The 27521-nt window shown below is 37.8% G+C and overlaps 14 protein-coding genes across 16 annotated transcripts; 8 read left to right on the top strand and 6 right to left on the bottom strand.

Annotated features, from left to right (window-relative positions):
- On the bottom strand, positions 1–3181 carry Gasu_30940 (uncharacterized protein). Its single transcript, XM_005705915.1, has 3 exons — positions 435–3181; positions 204–383; positions 1–154 (listed from the first exon to the last, which is right to left on the bottom strand). The coding sequence occupies exons 1-3, from the start codon at positions 3165–3167 to the stop codon at positions 50–52; spliced, it is 3018 nt and encodes a 1005-aa protein (XP_005705972.1). The 5' UTR covers positions 3168–3181; the 3' UTR covers positions 1–49.
- A 10-nt stretch (positions 3182–3191) lies between these two features.
- Gasu_30930 (HVA22 family protein) lies at positions 3192–3898 on the top strand. Of its 2 annotated transcripts, none has more exons than XM_005705913.1 (2): positions 3192–3272; positions 3322–3898. In XM_005705913.1, exons 1-2 carry the CDS (start codon positions 3244–3246, stop codon positions 3803–3805), a joined length of 513 nt encoding a protein of 170 aa, XP_005705970.1. In that variant the 5' UTR covers positions 3192–3243; the 3' UTR covers positions 3806–3898. The 2 variants fall into 2 exon arrangements, with proteins under 2 accessions (XP_005705970.1, XP_005705971.1); XM_005705914.1 differs by having other exon boundaries at positions 3322–3826.
- Positions 3899–3980: 82 nt separating this feature from the next.
- Positions 3981–5081, bottom strand: Gasu_30920 (uncharacterized protein). The gene is made up of 2 exons (XM_005705912.1): positions 4546–5081; positions 3981–4497 (listed from the first exon to the last, which is right to left on the bottom strand). Exons 1-2 carry the CDS (start codon positions 5068–5070, stop codon positions 4048–4050), a joined length of 975 nt encoding a protein of 324 aa, XP_005705969.1. The 5' UTR covers positions 5071–5081; the 3' UTR covers positions 3981–4047.
- A 5-nt stretch (positions 5082–5086) lies between these two features.
- Positions 5087–7591, bottom strand: Gasu_30910 (DNA excision repair protein ERCC-2). The gene is made up of 3 exons (XM_005705911.1): positions 6608–7591; positions 5359–6553; positions 5087–5311 (listed from the first exon to the last, which is right to left on the bottom strand). The coding sequence occupies exons 1-3, from the start codon at positions 7573–7575 to the stop codon at positions 5108–5110; spliced, it is 2367 nt and encodes a 788-aa protein (XP_005705968.1). The 5' UTR covers positions 7576–7591; the 3' UTR covers positions 5087–5107.
- Positions 7592–7631: 40 nt separating this feature from the next.
- Gasu_30900 (hypothetical protein) lies at positions 7632–8698 on the top strand. Of its 2 annotated transcripts, none has more exons than XM_005705910.1 (5): positions 7632–7757; positions 7806–7924; positions 7971–8018; positions 8071–8416; positions 8465–8698. In XM_005705910.1, the coding sequence occupies exons 1-5, from the start codon at positions 7688–7690 to the stop codon at positions 8617–8619; spliced, it is 738 nt and encodes a 245-aa protein (XP_005705967.1). In that variant the 5' UTR covers positions 7632–7687; the 3' UTR covers positions 8620–8698. The 2 variants fall into 2 exon arrangements, with proteins under 2 accessions (XP_005705967.1, XP_005705966.1); XM_005705909.1 differs by having other exon boundaries at positions 8056–8416.
- Positions 8699–8701: 3 nt separating this feature from the next.
- On the top strand, positions 8702–10086 carry Gasu_30890 (haloacid dehalogenase-like hydrolase family protein). The gene is made up of 3 exons (XM_005705908.1): positions 8702–9168; positions 9220–9375; positions 9428–10086. Exons 1-3 carry the CDS (start codon positions 8710–8712, stop codon positions 9497–9499), a joined length of 687 nt encoding a protein of 228 aa, XP_005705965.1. The 5' UTR covers positions 8702–8709; the 3' UTR covers positions 9500–10086.
- A 105-nt stretch (positions 10087–10191) lies between these two features.
- On the top strand, positions 10192–12426 carry Gasu_30880 (uncharacterized protein). The gene has a single exon (XM_005705907.1). It carries the CDS (start codon positions 10241–10243, stop codon positions 12338–12340), a length of 2100 nt encoding a protein of 699 aa, XP_005705964.1. The 5' UTR covers positions 10192–10240; the 3' UTR covers positions 12341–12426.
- Positions 12427–12431: 5 nt separating this feature from the next.
- On the top strand, positions 12432–13126 carry Gasu_30870 (uncharacterized protein). The gene is made up of 3 exons (XM_005705906.1): positions 12432–12826; positions 12877–12915; positions 12963–13126. Exons 1-3 carry the CDS (start codon positions 12465–12467, stop codon positions 13087–13089), a joined length of 528 nt encoding a protein of 175 aa, XP_005705963.1. The 5' UTR covers positions 12432–12464; the 3' UTR covers positions 13090–13126.
- Positions 13127–13131: 5 nt separating this feature from the next.
- Positions 13132–14226, top strand: Gasu_30860 (uncharacterized protein). Its single transcript, XM_005705905.1, has 3 exons — positions 13132–13683; positions 13729–13809; positions 13863–14226. The coding sequence occupies exons 1-3, from the start codon at positions 13137–13139 to the stop codon at positions 14201–14203; spliced, it is 969 nt and encodes a 322-aa protein (XP_005705962.1). The 5' UTR covers positions 13132–13136; the 3' UTR covers positions 14204–14226.
- A 204-nt stretch (positions 14227–14430) lies between these two features.
- Positions 14431–15711, bottom strand: Gasu_30850 (thioredoxin-like protein). Its single transcript, XM_005705904.1, has 6 exons — positions 15441–15711; positions 15327–15392; positions 15032–15270; positions 14931–14967; positions 14781–14861; positions 14431–14733 (listed from the first exon to the last, which is right to left on the bottom strand). Exons 1-6 carry the CDS (start codon positions 15588–15590, stop codon positions 14572–14574), a joined length of 735 nt encoding a protein of 244 aa, XP_005705961.1. The 5' UTR covers positions 15591–15711; the 3' UTR covers positions 14431–14571.
- Positions 15712–15981: 270 nt separating this feature from the next.
- Gasu_30840 (mRNA binding / poly(U) binding protein) lies at positions 15982–17366 on the top strand. Its single transcript, XM_005705903.1, has 3 exons — positions 15982–16512; positions 16560–16855; positions 16900–17366. The coding sequence occupies exons 1-3, from the start codon at positions 16088–16090 to the stop codon at positions 17328–17330; spliced, it is 1152 nt and encodes a 383-aa protein (XP_005705960.1). The 5' UTR covers positions 15982–16087; the 3' UTR covers positions 17331–17366.
- Positions 17367–17391: 25 nt separating this feature from the next.
- Gasu_30830 (shikimate kinase) lies at positions 17392–18204 on the top strand. Its single transcript, XM_005705902.1, has 2 exons — positions 17392–17809; positions 17854–18204. Exons 1-2 carry the CDS (start codon positions 17558–17560, stop codon positions 18121–18123), a joined length of 522 nt encoding a protein of 173 aa, XP_005705959.1. The 5' UTR covers positions 17392–17557; the 3' UTR covers positions 18124–18204.
- Positions 18205–18212: 8 nt separating this feature from the next.
- On the bottom strand, positions 18213–20141 carry Gasu_30820 (acid phosphatase). The gene is made up of 3 exons (XM_005705901.1): positions 19776–20141; positions 19012–19027; positions 18213–18956 (listed from the first exon to the last, which is right to left on the bottom strand). Exons 1-3 carry the CDS (start codon positions 20115–20117, stop codon positions 18814–18816), a joined length of 501 nt encoding a protein of 166 aa, XP_005705958.1. The 5' UTR covers positions 20118–20141; the 3' UTR covers positions 18213–18813.
- Positions 20142–21659: 1518 nt separating this feature from the next.
- On the bottom strand, positions 21660–23961 carry Gasu_30810 (archaeal ATPase). The gene is made up of 2 exons (XM_005705900.1): positions 22714–23961; positions 21660–22670 (listed from the first exon to the last, which is right to left on the bottom strand). Exons 1-2 carry the CDS (start codon positions 23864–23866, stop codon positions 21739–21741), a joined length of 2085 nt encoding a protein of 694 aa, XP_005705957.1. The 5' UTR covers positions 23867–23961; the 3' UTR covers positions 21660–21738.
- Positions 23962–27521: the final 3560 nt, after the last annotated feature.

The raw sequence follows: 27521 nt of genomic DNA, 5'->3' as shown, positions 1-27521 counted from the left end.
TTCAAATTATTAAGTTTTATTTACATCAACTCTGAATGTTATGCGATCATCAAAGATATGGAGCTCTTTTCACTTCAGCATTTGGATATTGTTTACGAAGTGTTTTTAAAGCCAGTTCTTCTGTCTCAATCTTTTTGAAAGGCTTTACCATTACCTAGTTAAAGGTTAGCGGGAAAGTTACTCGGATTCATTTGACTTCTTACGGGTTCTTCCGAAGGAAGTTTTTTCCAGATTCTAGAAGAGGAAGGTGAAAAAGAGCTTGGAGATAGGCTTCTACTGAAATAAAACTTTCTCTTCTCTTCTTCATCAATAATTTCGCGGAATGAAGTTGGTTCATTCCTGTTTTTCTTCTCTTCACCCCAGGAAGGACTCGATACCACAATCTACGGAACAAGTTAGAGATGGCAAAAAAATTAAACATACAACAATATTACTGGTTCCGAATCACTTAAACGGACTTCCCGAGATGGAATGAATATACTCGGACTGGACTTTTGTAAGTATCTTCCTTTCCTAGCAGATAGAGTACATTCAATTTCTCCAGAAGAGTTCCCTGACCTGTTCAAAGCTTCCTTATGTGCAATACAGAGAGACGACCATTCATCTTTATACATTTCCCTGAACTGCTCTATCTGGATGGTCTTCAATGAAGAAGTAGGAAACCTCTCAAATGATTCAACTTTCCAGCAAGTCTTTCTTTTCTCGTCTTCCAACTGAACAGCATCTTTGAAGGACATTTTCACAGAGGAGAACTTGCTCGGAGAAAGCAGCCCGTCTTTCCTTTCAAATGACACCGGTTCACGGTGGAAAATGGTAGATGAACACAAAAGTTTCATATTTTCACGTCTTTTAAAAGATGAAAAATTTCGATGGCTTCTTTCATGACAAATTGGAGAACACTGGTCTTCATGCACACTTGAATTGGCAGGCTCTGTGCCATCTCTCCGAATAAAATGACTATCTTGTATCTCAGAAGTCTCTCCGCTGCCAGCCAACGATGTCTTTGTGACATTTGCTGATGGCTCGTTGCATTGTTCGGTTGGTGATATATGTTTCAAACTTTCCTTGTTTGTCATACGAGTCGAATTGAAACATAATCTAGGATTCGGACTATCTACCGGATTTTTGGAACTTTTCCCTATGGCCGGGACATTAATATCCTTCTTAAATATTTTCCTCCAATGACGTTCGAGAAGTGTGACCAATTCAAATTCCATATTTGCGAAAGTCTGAGGAAAAATACACAATATGGTATCCAAGCACTGAACAAGAAAGTTCAGACAAGACTGCACCACACGTTCATTTCCAAGTTTAAAAGCAATTGACAACATAGGTAACGCCGAAGCCAACGAAATTGATGACTCCAACTTGCTCTCACACAATTCTTGTAATGCTGGTGCTACGTCTCCTTTACGGTTCAAACTATTGTTCAAAAGAGGTACCCTAATTCCGGCAAAGCCATGTCTGTCTGAAAAAGTTATAAAAGCAACGTTTCGAAGATCGCTCTTTATAGTCATCTTTGGCACTTTATCTTCCAATGACCAAGCTATAACTCGACCATAAAAATCAAGTCCAAGACAATGAAAGTCTTGGCAAACCAAGTCGGCCAATAAAATTTTCCGAGTCCAACTTGTTCTTGTTGCGACGGAACAACATTTGTTATTTTGCGTTCTGTTCGAAATGTAAAATTCATAGAGTTGACCATTCTCCGTTAATATCAACAGACAACTCTTCTTCATCAAAAAAACAACTTTCTTTGCTTTTATCTTTCTTTCCCTTCTCTTTCTGGTACATGCAACTTTCTCTTGAAGACCAATTCTGCATGGACTTCCGTTACCGTTTCCCCAAAAGAATACTCTACCTTGTGAGTCAATAGCCACCGAAATACCACAATCTACATAAACACTCTTGCAAATAATATTCTTCAAGGATGAAACGAGTCTAGGAGTATTTGTAAATTTGACACAGGAGTATTCAATTCCAAGTTGCTCAAGATTGTTGTTTCCCCAACAGAATACAGAACCATCTTTAGTAACGACTGCCGTGTGAGACGAACAAAAAGAGAAATCTACGACTGTGAGACTGCGTAGAGGTCCTTGTACTTTTTCAGGCTGGAGAACACCATCTCCCCATAAATATAAGACTCCATCATTACTCAAAGCTCCCGAACGATTTCCGTATGCCAATACTCTAGAAAAACCAAAATTAGACTCTGATGGAAGACTAGTATCAAGTTGAGAAGCACATTTTTGATTTTTTGTCATCATTCGCGAAAGGAAAGGAACTTGTTGCGGCAACATGCGAGGTTCATTATCACCTAAACCTAATCTACCGTCCTTTCCGACTCCAACCGAAAGTACAGTCCCATTCTTTGACAAAAACAAAGAGTGCCGGCTTGATGTTGAAATGGAACTAACACCAGCGATTCCTTCAACTTGAGAAACAGAACTTTGCCATTCCAGAGGCCTCGGGACTCTTTCAAAACTATTGCTTCCTGTGCCTAACTCAAAATCTTCGTTTGAACCAAAGACCACTATCATTCCGACGTTGCAAACAAGCGTGGAATCCGCAACTTCTGCTCTGGTTGGATTCGAACCAGATGACAAAAGATCTAAGGGCAAATAACCTTCCTTATCCGCAACACTACATAATGTTCTGAATCTCTTGAGGAAGGCCTTGTTGTTATTGAATTCGATGCTTTGTTCAAAGTTAGATTGAAAGAGAATCTTTAAGTGACTCAGATATCCAAAGTAGCAACAACGGTGGAGAATAGTCCATCCTGAATCTGAGTCACACAACTCTAGCGCTTTTTCCCCAACCGTGCTTTCCTGAAGCTTAAGCAAAAGGGACCATACTTTTGTATTCGGATAAGAAGAAGATAAGTGAAGGGGTAAAATATCTTTTCTTCCAGTTTTATGAACGAGATTAACGTCAACAAGCACCCGAGAAAGGGCTCTCCTAAGAGAAGAATGTTGCGTACAGTCACAATTCGAGAACCACTGTTGCAAACTCCCTTTACTTGCTTTGGAACAAGTGAACTTTGGACACAGTTGCTCTGAAAGCCAATCTAACACTGCAACCACTTGATCATACGAACACTCCCTTATAGCTTGCAGAAGTTCACATCTGCACTCGACGATAACTTCTTCCTTGCTTATCTTTCTCATAACAGACTTTCCATCTGTTCTATTGGTGACAACCCAAGTTCACACTCATAATCTTCCATTTGTGTAGAGAGTGAGAATGGGCAGTGTCGTTTCTCGTCTTGGCTGGTAGGATGATTCTTCTTTTACTTGCCTTTTTGGTTGAATATTGTTCTAGTTCCTTTTTAGGTATCCTGTACCCAGCATACTGTACTTTTAAAACTTTGAAACGCCAAGAATTTGATGAGCAGACCCAGTGGCTGACTTTTTGGATTGTCTACTCTTGTTTTATGGTTTTGGAGAGAGTTGCGGACGTTCTCTTAGCGTGGATTCCACTTTATTACGAGTGCAAGCTTCTTTTTGTTTGCTGGTTGGTTTTACCACAGTTTCGTGGTGCTCATCTGTTATACAAGCAATATGTGGGTCCTTGTCTCGCCAGGAGAGAAACTCAAATCGACCACACGATAAATAAGGTCAAGAAAGGTTCTACTGAAAGGCTTCATCGTTGGGCTGCACAGGGACTGAACTACGTAAAGAAGAGTGGAATAGAGTCCTTAGTGAGTTTACAAGAAGAGGAATTGGAAAACAAAAACCCGAATGTTGGGAAGACTCAAACTAAACTGCTGCACCAAAGGAAGATAACAAGTTCGAAGAAAATTTAACAGTATTATTGACAATGATTCTTACACTGGTTGATATCGTGAACTTTCTCAAAATTATTTCTACAAATAGTCTATAAAATTGATTGCATAGCACAGGATTCATTACCTACCCTTAGATTCTTTCCATGACAAACTTTCCAGATGTTCAACATGAAGAATAGACACATTTAAAAACTACAAAGAAAACAACTTTGTCACAGCTATAAAACAGTCCAAGCGACTGTAGACAAAGCAGGTCTCAATTAACCACTATCCACAGGTTTCTCTGTTGTCAACTTCTCAGCACTTGAGTTTTGTTTTTTCTGCAGTCTCTCCTGATCATACAAAGCCTTCAGCCAAAGCATTGCATTCTTGTGATTCTTTGATGCCGCTGATTCTATGAGCTTAATGGCTTGCTTTCTCAAAGCCTCAATACGCTTAGCATCCTTCGACTGCAAGATCATTTCTGTAGTTGGGGACCAACCACGAAGTACAAATATGCCCAATATAAATTGCGCAAGACCCAAACCAGACGAAGCTGATGCTTTTAAAAAATGTTCGGCTTTTTCATAACACGGTACTCCTCCATTTAGTTCTCCCGTTATGTAAAGAATTCCCAAGAAAAATTGTGCTTGTTCATGTCCTTGATCCGCTGCTTTTAACAAAAGCCTGTGGATCCTATCCAGCCCTGGAGCGATTCCAAACACAGCACCCTTACAAAAAGTGAACAAGTTCAAAAAGACAAAATAAGAAAAACCTACGGAACGCAACTGTACAGCAATTTCATACAAAGCGTCCGTCTCTCCACCTGCCGCTGCTGCTTCCAATAAATTCTCACCCCTCAACTGTGAATAGTCCTCCGAAAACGTGGAAGACAGGAACAAGGACCCTAACATCTTCATTGCTGTTAAGTGACCAGCGTCTACAGCGGCATCTAAACGCTTCCTCAACGCATCCGCATTACCAGAGTCAGCCATGAGGGCCTTAGACTCATCAAACAAATCATCTGCGAATTGTGCCGCTGACTTTCCGTGAGCTTCAGTAACACTGTGTAAGATCTCTGCAGCGGTCTTAAATACCACTTTTGGTTTCAAAAACTTAGATTTGGAGAGATTGAAAGAATCCACTCTTGATGCATTATCGTCCCTTGTAGTTACACGTGAACTTGTACAACACCAATGCTGACTTAATGCTGAAAGACGATACAGGGAGGTGACATCAAAACTTGCTTCGCGCCAGGAACGGTTAAACCGAATCGATTCCTCTCCGGTGACTCTTTTCCACATGGGCAAACTGTGACGACTAAAAAAGACACGGTTCATTCTATACCCTTTTTCGAAAATTGCGAAAGAACTCTGCTAATGAGGATAGGACCCAACCAAAGTCATCGGGAAACGCCAATCGTCTACGAAGCCATTTTGGCAATTTATTGGAAATGGCAGGACGTGCAAATCTTTGGTCCACCAATAAAACTGCGCCATAGTCCGAAATATGGCGAATTGTTCTTCCAATAGTTTGATTGACCAACTTGGATATTTTAAAATCAAAATAAAAGATAATAATAACAACAGTACCTTCATACACATATCCTCCAAGATTTCCTTGCTCGATACTGAAGGGAACATTCCAGTTATGTAGTTGATGGACTCTTGAAGTTCTATACTTAAGTGGTTGGGAAAAGGCATCCCAACAACAATAATACAGCGACCCAAATCATCCTGAAAATTGATTCCTTCTGAAAGTTTGCCTCCAATAACTGCAAAAAGTATGCCACCTTGTTGCTCATAAACGGCCTTTTTATAGTTATCCAGCACATTGTTCAACTCCAAGCTTTCTTGAGGCTCCTTGAATATGGCTTTTTGTCTTAATAGTAATTTCCAAATATCTTTTTGCTGAAGATAGTTCAATGCATAACTACAGTAAGAATAACTTGAGAAGAACACTACAACGCCACCAGGAACAACTCTGCAAATATTTAATAGCATTCTGCCCAGTTCATGAATAAGAATTTCTGATTCTCTTGTAGCATATGTAAATTCCAATGGTACCCTTGTAGGCCCTCGAGATACTATGATAGGCAATATGTGACTATCAGGAATGACATGATCAAAAGAGCAATGAACAATATGAGAGTCTTCAAAGGTACCCAAAAGGCGTAATTTTATATCTCGCAGTGGCTCCAGAGTTCCTCCTACAAACACAACGGAACGAACCAAAGAAATGATTTCTGTCAAGTTATTAGCCGCATGCAGAACAAGCATTTTGAAAGTACATCCAATATCCTTTCGAAACTTGACAATAATTCTGCTCTTAGAATAGGGCTGTTTCAGAGTCTGTACAAAATGGAATACAGCATGGATACCTTGACAAGGGTCAGTTCCATTGGAGTCGGACAAAATCCTAGACTTCAATAAGCCTATTAGTTTAAGATGTAAACATTTTGACTCCAGAAATTCGTTCAATTTGAAAATATTAAGATTATCTATTCCTAGACGAGTCACAAAGTCCTCAACAGTGAAAACATTTTGAGTCTCTCCATCAATGGGAGGAATTTTCAGATGTAGACTAGAAAACTGAACTAAAGACTCTAAGAATGAATGAAATTGTCTCAACATGAACAAGTTCAAGGATGACAATCTAGTCTCATAACAATCAATATACCTTTTCAAACCAAACAAGCAACTTTGTATCTGTTGAGTATTCGTTTCAGCTCCGTACATGTCGTTAAGTGCGTCTACAACATGATGTGCTTCGTCAAATATGACTATACTGATAAAAATAATCAGTCGAGGATAAAAATAACAACTAGAGGAGTTTGCTTACCAATTCGAATGTAAAGGAAGACGTAGAGACTCTCGGGTTGGCTTATGCAGCAGAGACTGATAAGGCAACAGAATAAATTGGGATGACTTGATTGCGCGTTTCATTCCATAGTAGGGACATGCTCTCCGCTCTTTACCTAGGTTGACTAACTCTTCGATATCAACAATTTCTGAACTCAAATGGTCTCTAAGAATTCTCTGGCCTTCTAAATGATAATAAGGACAACATCCTGGAGAACCAGGTTCCTTACTCGTTAGTTCCATGCATCTTTCATTGATAAGGTTTGCATTTGAAAGAGATGACACTTTCTCATTTATACACAAGTTCTTACGTGAAGATAAAATTAGAACTGAAGGGCGAGGAACCTTTTCACTCCACTGCATATTTGCTATGGTTCTTTTCACTTCCTCTTGAAACTGTAAAAGTTGAGAATGCGTTCTACTACAATAATAAATACGAGGAAGCTCCTTGCATTCATCTTCTTCTTCACTCATCTCTTCATTTCCAGAACCCAGTGTAAGCAATTGCTCCTTTTCACTTGACAATATTGATGTGTCCTTAAAGACTGTATCTGACAGCAGCCACTCATCATCAGGATCGGCTCCCACCAGTTTATTGTCTTGAAAGTTTCCGGAATGGCTTCTTTTATGTTTCTTATTTGATGAAGTTTCCAGGATAGTCTTACTTCTTTCAACTCGGTTTAATAATGTTCTATGCTGTCTGAGAGATCTTCTACGAGCGAAACGCTCAACGGCCTTTTCCGTCTGATTCTTCTTCAAAGAATCCTCAAACTCTGTAACCCAAGCAGGCTCGTCTGTTTCTTCATTCGTCCCTTTTTCTTTCTCGATCCCGTTTCTCTCATAGTACTGCCTAAGCCAAGTCAACACACCACACACGATACTTAAAGACTTCCCGGTCCCTGTTGGGCTCTCTAATATACCAATAGTGCCAGTTTCTATAACGTTCATTAATTTCTGGCAAAACTCTAACTGCACAGAATAAGGTACATATGGGAAGGATAAAGAAAGGGTTTCTAGGCTGGTTTTATTCTGTTCCGTTTCCATTTGCTATTATTGGGAAATGAAGTCGTTCGCACTTCGTCGATTGAAGGCTCTAAAGTGTCCTTTGTTAGATACTATTGATATTGCGGGTAACTTGAAACATATTAAAGTATAATCATAATCTGATAAAATGTTAGACACGAGTTCTCTCTGTAACGTGGTTTGTTGGCTGGAAGATGTGAAAATTCGGCGATATGACACTGCCAGTCGATCGTTTCTTAGACATCCTCAAAATTTATTTTTAGCACTGAATCAGGTAGTTTATACGTCAACTTTGTGTCACTTCTTACTGTGATGTGCAGTATTTGAAGGACTTGGGAGTTCCAGAAGAAGAAATAGCTTCCTTCGAGGTAAGCTTGAACTTTGGATGGCAATTGTATTTTTAAGTCTAGTCGTTATGAGACTTTGGAGTCCAAGATATATTTTCTAATTGATTTTGCTGTGGACTTATGCTTCAAAGATCTTATAGAAGAGAGAAAAGATGACTCTTTATTTTTGTCTACCAATCGAGTTGTGGATGGCATCGAATTAGATGAGGACCTCTGTAAGGAATTATATGAAGTAGGTTCTGATTTAGGAGTAGCAGATCCAGAGAATTTGGTTGGAACTTTGCAAGTCTTGGTTGATTTATTACGAAAAGGTTTCCAACTTGACAGTTTGAAGAAAGCTGGAACAAGTCCTCAAGGTATCGATGACGCATTACTCAAGTGCCTAAGAGATGAGGTTCCTAGTGGTTTCTCAACGGGAGGTTAGTAATTTGAGTTCTTTTAGTACGTTCTGATATCGAGCTTTCAAGATGATTCGTTGGATGACACATGCCGGCTTTTCCGACTATTGTACTTGAAAGACCTCAAGAAGTTGCAAGCCACGATCAACAAAGTAATCTTTGAGCTTCAAACTCAGACTGCAAATCCAAAGACAGATACTTCACGTGCTTGTATAGGACGCTAAACCAATAGAAATAGAATGAAATTGTAAATATTATCCTGTTCTGTAACATTTCGAATTTCATAAAACCTTTGAGGAAAATACCTTATCCTGATGAAGAGTCTCTTGTCGTGGGGAAGAACAAACTTCTGTTACTTGTTTCCTGTGTTACAGAAACCCAACTTTAGTACGCGAACTTCTGGCAGAACGTCAGTGTCCTATTGTCGTTGTTCTCCTGTTAGGTCCAATTCTTCTGTCAAGTTGAGACCAGCTAGCAGAAAGAAGACTTTCACTTATGCCGGAAACATTATTTGCAATAGAAAACTGCACATTGTAGATGTTTCAGTGACAGAAGACGAGATCCTTAAGTTAGTGGGTAATAAGACTGCTCAGTTTCGTAAAGATTGCCGCGCTTTATTAGAAAAAAGTATTGTTTTAGGAGTTATTCAGCCCGCTAGATACGAATTGTCTTTATTGCTTTGTTCAGATAACTACATTTCCTCGTTGAATAGTAAGTGGCGCAATAAAAAGGAACCAACCGACGTCTTGTCCTTTGCACAGGAAGAACAAACGGTGAGAAAAGTATATTGTGACTTTGGATATGGTGGCTTGACTTAACTGTAGCTTCTTGGCGATATTGTTATTTCAGTTGAAACTGCCTATAAGCAAGCACTTGAACGCAACTATTCTTTAAGGGACGAGATAAGAGTTTTGCTTGTACACGGGTTTCTGCACCTTCTCGGTTATGATCACGAGGAAAGCGAGCAAAGACGAGACGAGGTGATATTTTTGGGTTGTTATGTTTGCGCGAATACTTATCACCAGTGTGTAGATGGAAGAACTTGAAAACAAGTTGCTCTCTTCTTTGCAATGGAAAGGTAAAGGTCTGGTGGCTTTATCTTAGAAGAAATGCAGAATCGAAAGCTTTCCTCCCCATCGATACAACTACCTCTTATCTAACAGCAATAGAATGGGAGATAACTTTCTCTCATTGTGAATGGAAGAGATTCCTGTTAGTTATCCTTAACTTGTATGTTGGACAGTAGCCCTCTTTGTACAGTTCAAGTTTGTACAAATACTCCAGTCATGGTTGAAACTTGATGATCTTGGCATGTAGCAGACTTATAATAACTGAAGAATTGTTTCAAACAAATATAAGTACAGTCGCAGAAACTATCTGTTCAGGTAACTTTGGCAAAAAAGAAAGAAACTAGAAGAAAATGTTTAGAATGTCCAATGTTGGATTTCGATAAGATGTTTCGAGGACGCAAGGAACACTTAGTACTTGCTGAAAAAGACAATTTTTTCACAAAGGACATTCAAACAGAGTGCCAAAAGACAGTATAGTACTGGGATATTTAAATTATTGCTGTAGTAATTTGTCAAATCTGGTATCCAATAACAAACGATAAATTCAGCTTTTTTAGGAAGTGGTCAAAGATTAAGCGAACGAATCTTTTCCTGCTTTTAGTGCGAGTTTGCTTTGTTCTCTTGCAAAACCAAAATATTTTCATAATTACGGGAATGCAGAGTTCGCCAATCAAATCTCAGCCCGCTCAACTACTGTGAAGATTCCTACAATTTCTCGTGGAAATCAAGTCACGCAAAAAATTTGAAATTTTGGATTTACATTTGAAAATCTTCGATGCCACAACCAGTTCAACAGCCACTGAAACAACTTACCAACGAAAAAAGACAGCCTCGTGTTGCTTCCAACAAAGCAAAACAAGCTATTTCAAATATTTCTCAAGGATTCATTAGAAGGAAGCAGCCAGATGTTTCTGACGAGAACCAAGAAAATTCTCTTACTCCCTCGTTTACAAAAGAACAAGAAAGGGAAATCGAAGATAACAAAGGAAAGAAACGAAATTCTAAAAGGCCAGCAACAAGTTCAAATTTGCCGCTAACAGAACGAACAGAAAGTGACCACAATCAACAGTACAAGCAACTAACCGGAAATGAAGACAGAGAAAAAGACTTCGCTGCAAACCAGATCCAGTCAATCATGACTTCAAATACAAATGAGAAAGACGAAAAAGACATAGAAAACGTCAAAACCAACGAATTTATTCGAGCGGAGCAAACCAAAAAATCGCCAAAAAGTAAAAAAGAAAGAAGAGGACCAACAATTGGACAAGTCCTTAGAATGCGATCTTTTAAACCCACTGAAATGAACACTTACATGACTTGCGCCAAAGAAAATGTTAAAAGAGGTACAGAATTATCCAAAGAATTCTCTCATCAAGTTTTCGAAACTACGGAAAGCCACAAAAACTGTACGGTTGAAAAAATTGGACAAGAAGAAAGGAAAGAGGAACGTGACGTTACCCTTCAACAAAACGAGTCTGCGAAACAGGATTTCTCCTCTCAAGTCAACAATGCATTCAAATCTGCGAATTTTACAAAACAAAGAAAGGATGTATCCCCAACTGATATTACCAATTCTGGGAAACTTGGAAATTTAGACAAGAAAGTTCAGTCAACAAAAGGTTGCAAAGATAATTTGGAGGTTAATAAGCAGAAAGAATCTGTTCAAAGTACAAAATTACTGCCAGAAAGATATCCATGGGAACAAACAGGTTATGCCGATGGTGTTGGAATGTCAGAAATTCTCAGCGAAGAGGAAATAGCAAAAGAATGTGTAGATTGGACAATAATACTTCAAAGCCTGGGCAATGATTGGAACCATCGTGCAGCTACATTGAAGAGAATTCGTGTGGCAATTTCGAAGCCATTCATTAATCAATCCTCAAAATTTGTCGAGATACTTTCAAACGATGCACTCACCAATGCTCTGATAACTCAAACAACAGATCTTCGTTCTTCTCTTGTAAAAGAAGCATTCGAGACCATTGCTACAGTTTCAGAAAAATTAGGTGACTGCCAAAGGTTCTGGTTTGTAGCTTCAAAATTCTTAGAAAAAGCTTGTCTAGCATCTGTTGTACGAACGACCAAAGTTATTGCTGTTCCTGCGGAGGAATGTGGACAGAGAATAGTAGCTTCGACGCCCGCTGAAGCTGTCTTACCGGTTTTGTGTTCTACGATTCGTTTCGGTTCTCATCCCGTAGCTAGAGAAAAGGCAACTAACTACCTTTTGAAAATTCTAAAAAGAGGGAGACCTCTGATACAGGATCCCCACTGTGCAACTGAACTCGAAAAAGGGGAAGACGTAAATCCAGAAAACAGTGATAAAACTAAAGCTGGTCTATATACCGCCTCCGAGTTTATGACTGACGCTTCTGCCTTAGAATGCTTGAGAGACGTAGTCATTTCCTCGATTGGAGACTCTCAAGGTAAAACTCGTGAAGCTGGCTTGTGTTGTTTAAACGAAATGAAGTCTCACTGGCCAGACTATACAACGAGTTTGCTTGAAAGTTTAGATCCTTCTCTCCAACGTCGCGCAGTAAATTCTTTATCGACAAGCTCTAACGAAGGAGTTTCGACAAAACAGAAAAAAGAGTTCAAAACCATCAAAGAACTCAAAGCTGAAGCCCGACAGAGTAAGGATCAAAAAAATTCTTCAAGTGCACTTACAAACAAACTTGTAAGTGACGAAGAAACTCTATCTGTTGCAATATCTCAAGTGAAAATTGATGCGAGCCAAAAGCCCAGCAAAAATATAGCAACATCTCGTAAAAGCAACTGCGACAACTTATTTTCGGACGAGAAAACTTCGAGCAAGTCGGAAAACATAGGTTATCCAATTCGCAATTTACGCAATAGAACGATTCATAGTTCTAATTAAATTTGTTTTCTTCATCTGATGCTTTTGTGTCTTGAAGATTATTGCAGACTTGTTCTTATGTAAAGAAGGCTAGTTCAGTTTTGTTTATTGCTCATTGTCCCAAGGTTTTACTCGTTGCCCAGTCATGTTTTCCCTTCGCTATCTGTCTTCAACAGCTGTTTCCAAGGGAAGAGCTTTTGAACGGACCGTGTTATTGTATCTTTCGTATTATGGCTTTTTATTACGAAATACTGGTGGTGCTGGAGACGGCGGTATTGATTTTCGTGGAACTTGGAAGCCGAATGACACTCAAAAACCCATAACTGTCGTTGGTCAATGTAAAGCACTGTCAGAAAGAGTTGGAGTACATGTAATTAGAGAGTTGGAAGGAACCCTTTGCCGCGAAGAGCCTGGTTGTTTAGGTGTTATAGTGAGCGAGAAAGGTCAAATAAACATTTCTCTTCTACCACGTTCTATTCTGAAGTTATTTGATAAGGTTTTTCGTTGGTTAGTCGTCGCAGCTGCTATTCCTCCAAATTCCCAATGGTATTAGTTAGCTTTCATCCTTTGTTAGAAGGGAAAATATCCGAATTTTGGTATGTCTAACTATGATCTACTAGAACCACGTTAAAAGGAAACGCAGGTACAGCAATCTTGTGCGGTCGTTAGTTCCAAACCTGAGAGTAGGGTTTTCCTTCGCTAAAAAAGAGTCCAACGTTATACGCATTGTACATTTCATAGATACAGAGCTTCGAAGTTCAAGAGTATAACTAGTGTCGCTTCACTCGTCGCAATGTGTTGCTGCCGTGGGCGTTTGATGAGTAACAAAAGTATTTCTATTTTTTCTTATGTTTTAAATACTTTAGACGATTCGAAGTTTCTGAAGGCAGTCGACTCGGACAAGTGTAGCTTTTTGCTTGCCTGGAGTCCAGTGTTTAGTCAAAGGCTTTACATTTCTTGTGTAGGACGTACTCTTTCGCATAATCTAGTGGTGAAGCGAAGAAAATTTTCAGTTTCTTGTATGAAAACGTCTGAATCTGGTGACAGAAGCTCCTTTTACAAGCGTCCTAGTAAGGCACTGAGACGTGGTGGTGGTTTCTTTGTTCCTGGTTTAGAAGGTCCAGTACTGGAACGTGTAATAGGTGGAATACTTTTGTTTGCTTTTTTGATGAATAGTTTCACTATAGAAGATTGGACCTTAAGTTTGAAGTTATCTTTGTCGAGTGGTATTTTGGCAATCTTCTTGTGGTTGTATTTACAGTTTCGTCATAAACCTGTTGAGTCATCGACGGCGAGGAAAGTGACGCGGACAGTTCCGACGAAAACTCTTCGCAAGGCACCAAATATCTCGTTTTCCTCTTCAAGTAGGTTGTTCTTGCATATTTGATTTGCTTAACTTGATTTTTCAGTGGAAAACGAACTGAATTCTTTACTAGAAGTACTTGATACCTTTTATAGGGTTGAATATTTGGCTATTTACAGAGAAGTTGGTAAGTCACTCAGCTAGACTGGCTAACCGTTTCAAATAATGACTTTTTAAAAGAACCTCATACTACTGTGCCCGTATACCTCACTGTTGGTATTCTTGTCGAGGACTTAGTCAAGTTGCTTTACAAGAATGTAGACAAAGCTTTACATTTTTCTACTTCGCCTCCCTGGCAACCTGAGCTGCTCTGTTTTCTTCCAAACGACTTAACGACCGATGCTGTCAGCTTATGGCTATATCCTTTTATCTGTCCATCAGTTGATAAGCTATTTACTGTTGTAGTCTGTTATGAAGGAACTCAGAGACTGTCGCCAGAGAATGGGAAGTGGCTTATAGGGTGGATAAAGAATCGATTGATTCCTTATTTGGACTCTTTCCAATCTTCTGGAAATTTTTGAAGACATCATGATTTCTGTTGTTGAAATGAATGCGAAATATTTGAGGCATTCTGAAGTCCTTATGAATTTCATGCATGGTGGTTATCTGACTCTTGCTTGTTGAGGAGATGTGAAAATTTTTTTAGGAACATGGGTTTGTGTATCGATGCCTAAGGGCTTTTATCATAGTCGACTCGTGCTTTGAGCTAATTAAGTTTCGACTGAGCCATTATCAAGAAACTGAAACAGATATCTAAATGCAACAGGGCTAGACATGATCAACACCAACTTGCTAAAGTATACTTAAACTAAATATTCCAAATGTACCCGGAGAATTATCACAGAAATAAACTGTATGCAGCTTCAACAACTCTCTTCAACTCTTTAAGCTACTTGGTGTGACCTTGTTGCAAAAGTGGCCGGAGCCTTTCTAACCACTCCTCCTTGTTCCAAGCACTTCCAGCAGCAGTGTCTTCAATACCATTCACAAAATATGTCGGTGAAATATGAACTCCAAGCTTACGCGAATACTTGATAGCGAATTTCATTAACTTTAACAAGTCAGCAAGGGTACATATGCTAATGAGAAATAACAAACCGATTGTACTTGATTGCCATCATTTCCAGTTCCGCGTATATGTAATAGATTCAGCATCTTATCCTCAGGAATATGTATTTTCTAAGTCACAATAAAAGCAGCATTACATGCAACAACTGAGGAATGGAATAGACAAATAACATTTCTTACGCTTGCTAAGTTTGCTAGATCTCCATACAATTCCCTTCTAAAATGGATATGAAAAACTTTTTGTCTGACCTGCTCACTTTCATTCAACAGACAGTACTCACCTACTCTTATCATAACAATTTTGGTCAAAGAATTCATCCTGATGCTCGAATAGCAAACGAGAATAATCGAAGAATTTTTCCTTTGCAATCAACCCAACAGCTAAAGAAGCTTCATGCATCAACGCAGACTGTGGATGCCACGGTTGAATTTGATTCTGAAATACAAACAGAACCTGATTGTTAAAGGCAGGAATAATTGAGTCAACCAACTTTAAATATGCTATCCTAGAAAAAGGACACTACAGTCGAGAAAGATTAGGAAAGTAATGGCAAATAAATTCATAAAAACACTTACACAGTAGTCAAGAAACACTTGGAGTTCAATTGGTGCTGAAAAACTGCCAAAACTGAACCCCAATTTCTGAAAGTTCAGTTGAGATCCGACGCTGCATTAACGGCAACAACATACCCTTTCTGGAAGAGGAGGTCCTGAAACCATAACTAAGCGACGCTTAGAATTGGAATGACCGACAGCTCTTGGGATCCTTGTTAGGGAATAACGAGAAACATTTTTCGAAACTGAAAGAGTTATTGTTGGAGGTACGAACGACATTACCATTTAAGGTGGCGAATTGCAAGAATCAACTATTGATCAAGTTGTAAAATTCTCTATTATAAGGACGTGTTCTACTATCACAATACTAGAATTTTTAAGCATTGCGTGGAAATAAAACCAACACAAATAAAGGACCATACATATACATTCTCCATCTCAAGGAAAGGCTTACTGCAAAAAATCAGATTTTTAACAGGAATTTATTACTCAAAGCCTTGCCAAAAGTCTTAGCAACAACCAACAACTTTACAATTCTTATTTAGAAAATACCTTTGTGAAAATTATGAAGGAATATTGATTTGTTTTCTTGTTCATTGTCTTCACATGCTTCCGACCTTGTACGATATGAGGTGCATGACATAGTTTATTAGTGAGTTCACTCAAAATTGATGGAAGAAATGTTGCTAGATAGAAATGACGAGTTTTCCAAAATGTTGACAGAAGCGATCGCTGCCGGGAGATTTGCATTGAACTCTTTGTGTCTGACTGGTCATTAGAGAATGAACACATCTTTGTGTTTCAACGTCGCAAAGCTTCCCAGTCACAGCTCCATAATCATCAGGAAGACTCACTATTTTATTCCCAACCCAGTATGTCGTCATCAGTCAAAAAAGAACTTTTCCTATGCTGTTAAACGAGATTCGCGAAAAGCTCATTTCTTTCTACTTTCTTGCTCCGGTATTATACTAAACACAAAGTCAGGCGGTCACGCTTTTGTGGGTTATTATTTAGCTCATGCACTGCTGCAACAGAAGCAAGTACAAGTAACATTGTGGAATGAGGGGTCAGAGGCACAACTTAGAAGTTCTCAACCGTTTTCTCACTATTCAGAGTTGAAGACTCTCGGAATAAATACTATATTCGGTCAATCTGCAACTGAGAGTTTGGAAGGTAAAGTGAGAAAATGTGACTGGATAATAGACAAGTAGGTTTCAAACCACTGTTTCCCACTATTTACTCAACTATACACAGTTTTTCAAAGGACGTTGAAACCACGAAGCCCTTGGTAGAACTGGCAAGTCAAATAGGAGTCCGACACTATCTTTTCGTTAGCAGTGCTGGAATATACAAAGCAAGCGAGATGACTCCGCACTTTGAGAATGATCCTGTAAATTCAGACGCTGCTATATCTCAAACAGAACGATTCCTTCTTTCACAGACCTCTTTCGCAGTCACTTGCTTCAGACCTATTTATTTGATCGGGTTAAAAAGTGCCAAAACCAGCTACACAGACTACTTCTTTGACCGCATAATTAGAGGACTAAAAGGTAAGTTATTCTTCAAAGAGTGAAACATCAATAACCCTCCAAAGTGCCCATACCCTATCCTGGGGACCAACTAGTTTCACTTAGCCACGTGGATGACCTTGTGCAGATGATAATTCTTTCTATAGATAAATCTGACGCTTTTCAAGAAATATTCAATGCAACTAGTGGAAAATTCATTACTGTTCGAGCTTTAGCCGAGTTGTGCTCTCAGGTGTGTTGCAAACCTTTGCAAACGTTTTATTACGACGCGGGACTCGCTTCTAATTCCTTCTCACGATTTCCATTTCGCAACAGACATTTTATAGCTGATCCACGCAAAGCAGAGCAACTACTGGGTTGGTCTAGTCATACGAATTTGGAAGAGAATATTGCACAAATGTTCTCAGAATATTTATCTCTCCAAAAGGATAAACAAAATTTTCCATTGGATGAAGATCACAAACTGTGGGAAGTAATGAGTAGTATTTCATCTTAATGCAAAAAAATAAAGCGCGTTTGGTACCCTGTTTTATTTCCGTTCCTTTTGTATCAACTACATTATCTGCAAGGTGCTATGGTAAGAAGAGAGTTGGGAAGTTTCCAAAGTTATTGTCGCCATATCGAAGAGACTGTGTGTGCAGTTGTTGTAGTGAATCAAGCTCTGCAGAAGCAGCTTTTGAGCTTAGAAGACTTTTAAGAAAGACTCCTATATACATTGTCGGTATGATGGGAAGTGGAAAGAGCACGATTGGTGAACTCTTAGCTAGAAAGTTGGGCTATTCATTTTTGGACACCGTTCAGATAATAGAGAGGGCTTCAAAGAAAGAAATATCAGAGATTCTCAAAGAATATGGAGAAGAAAAGCTTAGAGAAATAGAAAGCGACGTTTTGAATCAAGTTCAATCTTACGTATGCTGTGTAGTTGCCACTGAAGGAGGAGTTGTTCTTAAGAACAGCAATTGGGCTGTTCTTCACGTAAGTGGTCTGGATCTTTATAGTCTTATTCTGAAATTTTTCAGAATGGTATTGTGGTGTTTTTAGACGCTGCCGTTCCTATCATTTTCAGAAGGCTCCAGCGAGAGGAGAATGAGCTATTACAAGGATTCCACTCATTGGAGAAACTGGAAGATATTCGGAGAGCAAGACTACCTTTCTATTTACAGGCAGATATTCATATTTTGCTGAATGATAACAAGAATCAAGAATTAAATTATGAAGCTGTTGTATCTGAGGTAATAATTCAACTTACTCAATTTCTTCGAGAACATAAGAAACCTGAAACGGTTTGAGATTTTTTGAAACGTAGATTGCTGTCAATGAGAACTAGAAAAAGAGAAAGCGAGATTTTAGATAAAGTTTCTTGTGACATTCCTATAGACCAGGAGACATTTCGTTTATGTCTGTCTTACTTATTGTTTACTATCACTGTCACATATGGTCCTATTCTCCATTTTAGTTCTTTTTTATCCTACTCATGTCTTAAAATATATTTGAATAGTGAGATTAGAGTAGTTAGAATTGTCATATACTTCGAAAGGCTCTAATTCGTGCTTCAGATCTTGAGTCAGACATCTCCACAAGAAGAGAATCTTTAGAATTAACAAAGCTGGTACTCTTGACAACATAAACCTTACATCGTGTCACAACCCAGAGGTCATTCTAGAGTGGTATAAAAGTTGAAGGACGGCCTTGGGGTCGACAAATATGTCAATACTTATCCGTATTATCTAAGGGATTGGCTTACTACTTATTGGCACAGCATCGGATTCTTGCCTGATATTTTCAAGAACCCTAAACTAGATCGATGTTGCTTGTTTCCTTGCAAGTTCTTTCTCGACAGATGCGTTTCAACTTCATTTATGATAACAGGATCTCGTCGAGTTCTTTCTCCTTGTCTGTTTTGAATACAAACCTAAACTTCTGGAAAGATTTGCCCACATTCTTCTGATTCGTGGAATATTCCTGGTAGTATCAAATCCTCAGCTAATATTCAAACTTTTCGTATGCTTTTCAACAGGCGGAGGACTTGGGCAGCTTCTTGAGCAGAATAAGTTTACGAAAACGAGGACAACTGGAGTATTCAGCTGTACAAGCCTTGTCTCCAAGTTAATCGTTGGTAGTCCTATCAGAAAAGAGGAAGAAAAGTTATTCGAAACGATAATACTTTATCAACTTACTTTCAAGCGGGTTTCCCTCAATTATCAAGGAAGAGAGTATGGACAGAATAAGGAATGGTTAAAAGCAGCTTGCTACTTCAATTCCATTATAAGTTCTACAGTCTCGAAAGATGACCTGATACAAGGTTTCGTTCTTTTGGGTCTGTGGGTTTTAACTCCCTATAGGACAAGTTCAATTTCTACTCCCAGCAGACCACTCATACAAAACTTTGGTCGCAATCTTGTTGCTCCTTGTTTTGAATTTACATTCATCTCCCAATCTTTGAACATTACTTTTTATAATCTTCGTAGGCTCTAAATTCGCCACTGATTTATGCCTCTAAATAATCTGAAGACCTTAGTTTAGCATATCTCTTTTAAAAATTTTAAGAAATAACAATTTTACTAAAGCTTGAATATTGAAAATAAATTCAGCTCTCCAGGATCACCTTTTTATTCTTGTGGACGCTTGGCTTTCCATATGCAAAAGTATGAAACAAAAAATCTGTCGTGAAATAGAAAGTCCAAAGACAAACTCTCCCAAAAGTTTACAACAATACAAATCAACAAACATACTCGAAGAAACAACAACAAATGCTATCTTTAACTCACTATTGCCAAAGAACTCGTGCAAGACCTTGACCATCGTTACTGGTATATCTCAGATAATCTAAGTCATAAGAGGCCTCAATAGTCTTTAGCAAGTTGTAATGATTATATTTTCCACAAGTCACAATATGGATATGGATTTTCTCTGGATATTACAATCAGTAGAACCTTTCCACCTCCATAATAGCCATCATAATGAGGAACGAATAATCAGCAAAAGAAAAATTTCTGGAATAAATGTAGGCTGTATCTGTTCCTCCTTCAGTAAAGACATTTATTTCTTCATTATAATTGGCTTCATCCCGAGTGACAACTATCACCGAGTTCCCTGTCCAACTAGGAGAGTTTACAATTTTGAGAATCCACCACTCTCGAAAAAATTCATCTCCTCTGTTCCATAAATTATTGATATTGACACAGTTCTTAGAAGTATTTCTGGTATTATAGCAATATGCTAGTTTCTTAGGAGTGTTGGGATATTCAGTTACTGCTGGACATACATCGGAGCCTCCTTGCATATCGTGACAGATATCAGGGGAAATGAAAACGTATTCTGGAACATTACAAGTCTTGTTCTAGCTCTTCTAAAGGGGGATTATTTGCAGCTCTTAATGGATCTTGGAAAATTTGAGGATAAAATAAGAACGGCACATGCTCTTGAAGCCAAACAAAGCTACTATTTTGAGGGTATGAAGAACTGCCTTTGTAGCAAGCATACGGAATAGATTGTGCATAGTTCTTCCAACCAAGACCTTTTTCTTCCAGTTTATCTGCAATACAAATATGGTCAAAGACTTGTTTTGTTGAATCTTTGTGACTCCACCAGTTGCTTCCAGAAGTAAGAGCGATGTAATTAGGCACAAGCTGGTATGAGTTGTTCCATAATATTCTGCTGCAAAACAAAAATGTTGTATCAGCAAGTTGATAAATGGCATATCCTATGAAGATGAATACATGATCGAATGGTCTGATGCCTTCTTTACATAAATATAAGAGAGGTTCCTTCTAGGACATTGAAAGCTACTTGCAGAAAATATTCCCATATTTTGTAAAACTACCGTTCCATTCTCTGTAGGGGCTTTTGAGGGAGCAGGGGATAGTGTAGTGGTTTGCTGTGTCAAATTGACGCTGCCGAATGCATTTTGTTAGAAACTCTCCTGAAAAAGAAGTAAAACAGCCAATATTGATGCAAACGATTTCATAGCAAATTTCTCCAGTTCATTATTGCTTGACGCTTCACATCTTGTTGTTTTTTCAAATGCTAAGCAAGCTGTGAACTTGGTCTATTGGATATTCAGATTCTGAGGTGCGATTCGAATAAAAGATCTCTGATATTCATCGTTGAAGATCACAAAACTCCATTTTAAAATTGAAAGCAATTTCTTTCTCCAAAATGTTGTTTTAAAGTGTCAATAGCGCCAAGGCAGCCTAGAAAGCTTGCTTCAAAACTTCTTCTGTAGTATATACAGGTTTTGAAACTTTGGAAATGTGATTCTTTTTCAGAAAAAGTTCATATGCTATAATATCAATGAATGCAAAAGTTTGTTGCTAATTTTTTGTATGGGTTATACAAAAATATTCGAAAAATCGTCTAGTGCTTTACTAGTAGATCCTTCAGTACGCAGAAAATATTTTTCCTAAAATGGAGTAAGGTTAATACGATGTGAATTTCTCAATTTTTCTTAATAGATACATAGTATCATCTTCATTTAATGATGAGAACCTGAGAACAACAAGTTGAAATGTATATGTCGTTTAAGAGTAACAAACTTGGAATTATGCGGATCCCTTCAATAAGCCCTTCTGGTTGGAAAAAAAGTAACACAGTATTCTCTCTGACGACAAGTAAAAGAAGATTCAAGACAAGCACGATTATATGTGGCAATAAGTTGTCAAGTTTTGAAGGATATCCAAAGTCCAATCTATTTCATCGTTTTCAATGGAAAAATAGTCGTAGCTTTAAAGCTTGAATTCAGCCTCGTTTATGTCATCCAAACCATGCAACTATGGTAAGAAGAATAAATTTGCTCAAGTTTGATATAGTTTTTGACAGTGTCTTATAAAACAGCCCCTGATTTATAACAACTTTTGAAAATTGTTTGTTTTAGAAAATTTCTCAGATATTAAAACAAGATATTCCTAAATATTTTTGGAAAGCAATAAAACTATTTTTTGTAGTGTTGAAATGCCAATATTTCTCGAATGTGGATTATCCACAGCCTTGAAAGCGTTCCTTAAATTTGATAAAATGTCTTTGCCAATAAAGTTTTCTACATCAGCTTCAGAAAGAATAACCAATTCACAGTTGTGAGGAATCAAGAATTCTCCAACACTATCGCCAGATGAATAACAACGACTAGAATGATTCAAGTCCTCAGATACGTTGGTTGCTAACTGAGTACTCATAATAATCAACATACAATGCCATGTAGGATGACTAGTCAATACTTGATCATGAACTGGTTTCAAAAACTTGTGAGCTTCTTCCAAAATTTCATTCCATCGAATACCATTACGACTCCATCGGCCTTTACAAGCAATACCCACAATCATCAAGTTCTTCTCATTCGTTCTTCCATGCAACTTGAATAATATATCTGGACTATGAAAAGTTGAATGAAATGGAATATATATCTTTTCAAATTCTAACATTTCTTTCACTATCCTTTCCCATTCATCATTGCTTCCAAATGTCATTCTCTCTGTTCCTAATACAGCTCTGGTATAATGTATAGATTTCATATAATAAGCAGCAGATTCGGAAGAAAATTGTAAATTCATTTCATTCCAAACACGAGACAATTGACCAAGAGTAGAAAACATTGAGCTGTTTGTAGGATGCCGAGAAAAGTGTAAATAAAACAGTGTAGCAATAAGACCTTCCAAAATTCGACATTTCGACTCATAAAAGAATTCGACAGATTGAGACTTGAGGGTTTGTAAAAGTAACCATTCTAAACGATCATCCTTTAAGCCTTGGTCAATATATTCAATCAGTAACTTGGGAGTCAACACTTCATAGCGTTCGTTGCGGTCTGGTTCTATAACCAATCGACGATAGAGACACATATCTGTAACTAGATCAAACAAAAACACATCAGAATTTGAGCTTACTTGCACAGTTTTTATCAAAATCAAATCGAATACGATACAAAGATAATAACGTAAGCATTCTTAACAAGCGCTTACGCTGCTCACTGAGACTTATCAGACGAGGTAAGAATGTCGCAACACAATAATTTGTTACTAGAAAGCTATTCATTATGATCAAGAAGGTTTCCTTAGATAATAAGAAATTGTTGTTGGATGATTTATACAGCAAAAGGTAACTGATTGCTCGAACAAGTAAACCAGGAACACCACCTGTACATTCCAATAACGAATCTGCCAATTCATTTACTGAAAATGAAGAACTACATAAGACATTACAAACTGGAACTTGAGTAGGTGTCTTTAGAAGACTCTTTTCAAGGAATTCAACGATACTGGAAGCGTCCAAAGGTGATAAAGGGATAAAATGTAGTATAACTCTCGATAGCCCAAAAGCCACATCATTCTTAATACTTAAACCCTTGCTTTTCCCAACAACTATAAAAAACAAGTCGGGTTCTTCGCACAATTGACTAATGATGCCGAAAAAGTCATTGTAAGGTCGAACCACACCTTTGTCATTCTTCTCCAGTTCAAAAAAAGTTGCCTTTGTATCAAATACACCAACTTCATCAAAAGCTATAAGAAGATATTGATCGGAAGGAATGTTTAAGATGGAACGAAGTTTTCTAACTAACTTATAGGGACGTGTACGGCATTCTTTAAATACTACTTCTTCATCCTCTGGTTCTTGTCCAACAGAAGTGCAACACGCTTCTATCATTCGATAGTAGACTGTCCACTTTAGGTTGCGTTCTTTCGGTTCTGTGGGCTTCAACTCCCTCAAATCCACAAAGAGCAACGAAGCCCTTTTCAGCTTCTCCAAAAAGGTTCTCCTCAAAGGGTCCGAAGCAAAAGTCGACAGAAAATTTTCACCAAACCTTTGCACCAACTCCAAATAGTTATGACAAAACGTAGTCTTGCCAGAACCGAACATGTGCGGAGCGAATGGTATCGTCAAGCGATAGTTGCAACTACTTGTTACACCCCTGAGTTGTTCTCTGTTGCTATGAAGATCATACAGTTCTTTTGTCACTTGAACAACATCTCTTTCACGATCTACCACAACAGACTTAAACTTGACCAAAGCTTTCCACTTTTCATCCAAACTCGCCATCGTCAAAGTGAAATTAAACAATCTTTTGTTTATTTCGGAGTACAAATATAAATAAATGAACGATTGACTGTTTGTTTGTCGGTCACAACAACAACAAGGAAAATAGTAAAGGATACCAATCCAACTTCTTCTCTTTATCAACTGATGACTATGTCATACCCTTTATGGCTTGGACTGAGATGACTAGAACTATGGAAGAACGATCAATATGGCTTTTTCAACTATCGATATTCTTATTCTCGTATGCTAATATAATGGTAACTCTCATAGGGTACAAGGAGGATTGGAAGGAAGCCAATGTTTATTTCACAAGTTTTTTATGCTCTTTGAGAGTATAAAGCTATTGAACATGGCCCATTCTCACATAGATAAGAAAGTTTCTTTCAGAATTTTCGAGAGTAGTCATGAGAGTTCCGAGCAATATAGATTGTTCATGAAGATTTTGTTCCATAGACGTCTCTCTCTAGATTTTCTGTATTTTATGGAATAGTTTTTACGTCACTTTTGCTTCATTTCGAAACACGGAACTAGTGTATGAACCAAGTCATTCTCTTGTACGGTCTATTCAAAAGCTCCAGTTGAAATATTATTATTTAGTAGAAATGCAGAAACCCACAAGCACAGCACTGCTTTATTTTCAGCAATCATCAAATTCCTTTCTTACGATATCATGACAAGTAGCAGCTTATCACTAAAGCTACAAAAGTTGATGATAGCAATAGACAAACCAAAACAAATGTGCAAAGAAGGATCCAAAATATCGCGTGGTGTTATCAAATCTCAGAAACAACATTGACTCACACAAGTGTATCATCAATACTCAATTTCTGTAAGAGTCAATAACTCCTGTTTCTTTCTCCTCTGAAAATAGTGGCATTTGATACTGTGGATTCTGTTAAGAGGAGAAAAGATATTTTCAAGAAAAATTCAATTCAGTCGAATTGAGTCTATTCTAGCGACTTTCTTCTCGTATCTTGTCATTGCATAGCATTTGAATCATAGCTGAATTATTTCTCCTCAATAGTCGACTATACACTTGAGGTGTTTTTGAAGGTAAACATGACTGTTTAGGTTTAAAGGTTTTCACTGCATCCTCTTGTACGATAAACTTTGTAAAAACCACAACTTTTAAAGATATACAAGAAAGCAAACTATAAATTGTACAAAGATGCTTTAGGAACGATATAACTCCAAGAGGGCTATTATCTCTTCCAATATAAAAAAAGGTAAAACTTTTAAAAGCTCTGCATATTCAAAGAACGATTTGTCCAGTTGAGTCCTATTCTTCTTCCATTCTCAACCATCAGCTCGTTGAATAAGTGAGTCACTATACAAAAGTTCCTTGCGTTAGGCACTTGGAAGAAGACTCTTGCGAAGTATAACCTGATGGGTACACTAGTAGAGGCTTCCTTTTGGATATTGGTAACGAGAATCAAAAACAACCCAACGTTTCGTATAAAAAACGGGTCTATCAATAGAAGGTATGTTCATTTCTACTAGGGACAAGTCAAACTTGAAAAAGAAGAGAAACGCCTTTTTATCCAAGTTGCTCTACAGAGAATAAAAATGTCGTCAACTCGCAAGCAATATTCAGCAGAATAAGATAACACAAGTTATCTGATTCTTTTGCAGAGTCAAAATCTTAAATGATATTTTGGTTGTTATCCAAACTGGTAAAGGTCTTGTTCTTTTAAATATATTGGATCAATTTCGTCTCCTAGTGAAAAGAAAAGAATATAAACGTAGAAACAATGGAAAAATAAGAATCTTTCATCTCTCTTGGCAAAGTAAAAAAGAAAGGTGAATCTTGAAATATATGTGCAAGGAGAACCAAAAGCATCACCACTCTTACTGTTGTTATACTATTGAAAACTCTCAACAAGTTCTTTACGTGGAGAACGAACCAATAGCCTTGAATCGTTTGAGGTTCGATCCTACTTATCGTAGGTAGTTTATGTACGAATTTGTGTATAGACAAAAGTATTCCCAACCTTTGGTCAGTTTTTTACTATTGTCCTGTCCTCTGTATACTTTCCAATTCTAGAGTTGAATATACGATTTATTCTTCTTTATAACTCGTAATCGAACAAAGATTGTTCCTTGAGCGTAATTTGCATAGAAGGAAAGGTTCTAGTTCTCACAACGCAAGCCAAACAGAGTTAATGTCATTGAAATTAGAAAATGACCATTTGCACCTCTAAGGACTTTTCCTAAATTTTGAGTGACCAACAAAGAAAGGTTCTCAGATCGAGAACGAGTCAAAAACTGGTTGTAGCAAAACCGTTCTTGATTTGTTATCAAAATAGGGTCACAAGTATTCTGAAATTTACCTTGCAGAGACAATATTGATCAAACTCAACTCTGTTAGAAGGCTACAGTGTCGCTAGGGAGTTGCGAGGAACTTTGTTACGACACTGTTCTTCTCGTTTCACAAAATTACTGAGATGTGAGATTGATTGTATCTAGCACATTTATTGTTCCAGAAACTTTTTACATATCTCCAAGTGGAATATTTTCTTTCATAAAACTCACTAGTCACTTAAAATAATATATCTCCAGTGAAAGGAGAGAATACAAAGCGATCCTTTTCATAACAATCCAATTAGAAATGAACACAATGGTTTGATTGTTGGATGGAAAGGAAGTTTCAGTGAGTATTGTCAAGGCTGTGGACCTGATTCAAGTTTGCTAGTGAAACTTTTCCGACTTTAATTTCTAAAGCAAATTCTTCGTTCGTTTTAGTTGGACAAGTGAATTTCTATTATCTACGTTTCTTTTTAAGCTCTGCAAATGTTTCTTATATAACGATCCATCGATTCCTGAGCTCGGAGTTCCTTGTAGACTGTAGTTTCTTTTAGTATGTATAAATTTTATTATCTCTTTGGAGTTTATATACTTTATGCAAGACTTGTTGTTATTTCACTTCTGGTCTTGTATGGAAATTTGAGATTAGCGTTGTCGAGAAGAGAGCAAAGACAAAGGAATTCAAGCTGTGGTTGAGTGTTGGTACTTTAGTCAACTAGTTGTTTCACAAGTTTGTTTATTTCTATCGATAATTGTTTCAGAGCAGTTTTGCGTATTTATTAGCAGTTGATAGTCTAGTCTTGTAGTCTGTCGTTGAGATTCAGTCTTTGGGTTGATATTTCAAAGATATTCTGCAAGAAAGCAGTTAGACACTCCGTTGAGTGTTTTGTTCAGTACACAGAATTATATTCCGTATACTAGTTTTCCTTGTCTTCTATATGACTCTTTTCAAGATGGAGAAATCGGTCTGTAACTCTGCAACAGGCATTTCTCAGGATAGCATAGGAAAGTCTTGAGTCCATCATTGCTTATTTTCAATGATTGTTTGTATTGTTGTGCTTTTATATCAATTCTCTATTGATTCGAATATGTCTTTTGAAATATTATGGATGTGGGGCTTTAGATAACGAAAGCTGAATAAACTTGTATTTTGAAAGCAAGGGAACAGTTTTTAGTTCAGAATATACTCAACTTGTTGGGAACCATGAAATAAAGCAAGCAAAAGAGCACTGCTGAAAGTCATGGTTGTGTTCACCTGGGTAAAGAGTTGTGACGATGGCGACTGTAGCTACTAGTCCGTTTTCGAAAAACGCTTTGTTTTTATGAATTAATGGTTCTACCGAGGGTAAAA

Source organism: Galdieria sulphuraria (assembly GCF_000341285.1).
Source record: "Galdieria sulphuraria unplaced genomic scaffold scaf_24, whole genome shotgun sequence".
Lineage (NCBI taxonomy): Eukaryota > Rhodophyta > Bangiophyceae > Galdieriales > Galdieriaceae > Galdieria > Galdieria sulphuraria.
Note: the sequence above shows the minus strand (reverse complement) of the source record. Positions and strands in the feature narration are given on the sequence as shown.

Excerpts from the sequence above, each read along its gene's own strand:
- Gasu_30810 (XM_005705900.1), bottom strand. The coding sequence starts at position 23,866 with ATGGCGAGTTTGGATGAAAAGTGGAAAGCTTTGGTCAAGTTTAAGTCT. Across the intron at positions 22,671-22,713 it reads TTTTGATAAAAACTGTGCAA|ATATGTGTCTCTATCGTCGA; the intron begins GTAAGCTCAAAT and ends ATCTAGTTACAG.
- Gasu_30830 (XM_005705902.1), top strand. The coding sequence starts at position 17,558 with ATGATGGGAAGTGGAAAGAGCACGATTGGTGAACTCTTAGCTAGAAAG. Across the intron at positions 17,810-17,853 it reads GCAATTGGGCTGTTCTTCAC|AATGGTATTGTGGTGTTTTT; the intron begins GTAAGTGGTCTG and ends GAAATTTTTCAG.
- Gasu_30900 (XM_005705909.1), top strand. The coding sequence starts at position 7,688 with ATGAAGTCGTTCGCACTTCGTCGATTGAAGGCTCTAAAGTGTCCTTTG. Across the intron at positions 7,925-7,970 it reads TATTTTTAGCACTGAATCAG|TATTTGAAGGACTTGGGAGT; the intron begins GTAGTTTATACG and ends TGTGATGTGCAG. Across the intron at positions 8,019-8,055 it reads AAGAAATAGCTTCCTTCGAG|TCTAGTCGTTATGAGACTTT; the intron begins GTAAGCTTGAAC and ends TGTATTTTTAAG.
- Gasu_30840 (XM_005705903.1), top strand. The coding sequence starts at position 16,088 with ATGAACACATCTTTGTGTTTCAACGTCGCAAAGCTTCCCAGTCACAGC. Across the intron at positions 16,513-16,559 it reads TGTGACTGGATAATAGACAA|TTTTTCAAAGGACGTTGAAA; the intron begins GTAGGTTTCAAA and ends AACTATACACAG. Across the intron at positions 16,856-16,899 it reads CATAATTAGAGGACTAAAAG|TGCCCATACCCTATCCTGGG; the intron begins GTAAGTTATTCT and ends AACCCTCCAAAG.
- Gasu_30940 (XM_005705915.1), bottom strand. The coding sequence starts at position 3,167 with ATGAGAAAGATAAGCAAGGAAGAAGTTATCGTCGAGTGCAGATGTGAA. Across the intron at positions 384-434 it reads GTTTAAGTGATTCGGAACCA|ATTGTGGTATCGAGTCCTTC; the intron begins GTAATATTGTTG and ends CTTGTTCCGTAG. Across the intron at positions 155-203 it reads AACTTCCTTCGGAAGAACCC|GTAATGGTAAAGCCTTTCAA; the intron begins GTAAGAAGTCAA and ends ACCTTTAACTAG.
- Gasu_30920 (XM_005705912.1), bottom strand. The coding sequence starts at position 5,070 with ATGTGGAAAAGAGTCACCGGAGAGGAATCGATTCGGTTTAACCGTTCC. Across the intron at positions 4,498-4,545 it reads TTGCTGTACAGTTGCGTTCC|GGTGCTGTGTTTGGAATCGC; the intron begins GTAGGTTTTTCT and ends ACTTTTTGTAAG.
- Gasu_30820 (XM_005705901.1), bottom strand. The coding sequence starts at position 20,117 with ATGCAAGGAGGCTCCGATGTATGTCCAGCAGTAACTGAATATCCCAAC.
- Gasu_30860 (XM_005705905.1), top strand. The coding sequence starts at position 13,137 with ATGAGTAACAAAAGTATTTCTATTTTTTCTTATGTTTTAAATACTTTA. Across the intron at positions 13,684-13,728 it reads TATCTCGTTTTCCTCTTCAA|TGGAAAACGAACTGAATTCT; the intron begins GTAGGTTGTTCT and ends TTGATTTTTCAG. Across the intron at positions 13,810-13,862 it reads GGCTATTTACAGAGAAGTTG|AACCTCATACTACTGTGCCC; the intron begins GTAAGTCACTCA and ends ACTTTTTAAAAG.
- Gasu_30870 (XM_005705906.1), top strand. The coding sequence starts at position 12,465 with ATGTTTTCCCTTCGCTATCTGTCTTCAACAGCTGTTTCCAAGGGAAGA. Across the intron at positions 12,827-12,876 it reads TTTGATAAGGTTTTTCGTTG|CTTTCATCCTTTGTTAGAAG; the intron begins GTTAGTCGTCGC and ends GGTATTAGTTAG. Across the intron at positions 12,916-12,962 it reads GGGAAAATATCCGAATTTTG|GTACAGCAATCTTGTGCGGT; the intron begins GTATGTCTAACT and ends AAGGAAACGCAG.
- Gasu_30930 (XM_005705913.1), top strand. The coding sequence starts at position 3,244 with ATGGGCAGTGTCGTTTCTCGTCTTGGCTG. Across the intron at positions 3,273-3,321 it reads GTCGTTTCTCGTCTTGGCTG|TTCCTTTTTAGGTATCCTGT; the intron begins GTAGGATGATTC and ends ATATTGTTCTAG.
- Gasu_30880 (XM_005705907.1), top strand. The coding sequence starts at position 10,241 with ATGCCACAACCAGTTCAACAGCCACTGAAACAACTTACCAACGAAAAA.
- Gasu_30910 (XM_005705911.1), bottom strand. The coding sequence starts at position 7,575 with ATGAACGTTATAGAAACTGGCACTATTGGTATATTAGAGAGCCCAACA. Across the intron at positions 6,554-6,607 it reads CTTCCTTTACATTCGAATTG|TATAGTCATATTTGACGAAG; the intron begins GTAAGCAAACTC and ends TATTTTTATCAG. Across the intron at positions 5,312-5,358 it reads TGGAGGATATGTGTATGAAG|TTGGTCAATCAAACTATTGG; the intron begins GTACTGTTGTTA and ends AAAATATCCAAG.
- Gasu_30890 (XM_005705908.1), top strand. The coding sequence starts at position 8,710 with ATGAAGAGTCTCTTGTCGTGGGGAAGAACAAACTTCTGTTACTTGTTT. Across the intron at positions 9,169-9,219 it reads TTGCACAGGAAGAACAAACG|CTTCTTGGCGATATTGTTAT; the intron begins GTGAGAAAAGTA and ends ACTTAACTGTAG. Across the intron at positions 9,376-9,427 it reads GCGAGCAAAGACGAGACGAG|ATGGAAGAACTTGAAAACAA; the intron begins GTGATATTTTTG and ends ACCAGTGTGTAG.
- Gasu_30850 (XM_005705904.1), bottom strand. The coding sequence starts at position 15,590 with ATGGTAATGTCGTTCGTACCTCCAACAATAACTCTTTCAGTTTCGAAA. Across the intron at positions 15,271-15,326 it reads AAGTGTTTCTTGACTACTGT|TGTCCTTTTTCTAGGATAGC; the intron begins GTAAGTGTTTTT and ends TCTCGACTGTAG. Across the intron at positions 14,734-14,780 it reads ATGGCAATCAAGTACAATCG|TTAATGAAATTCGCTATCAA; the intron begins GTTTGTTATTTC and ends GACTTGTTAAAG.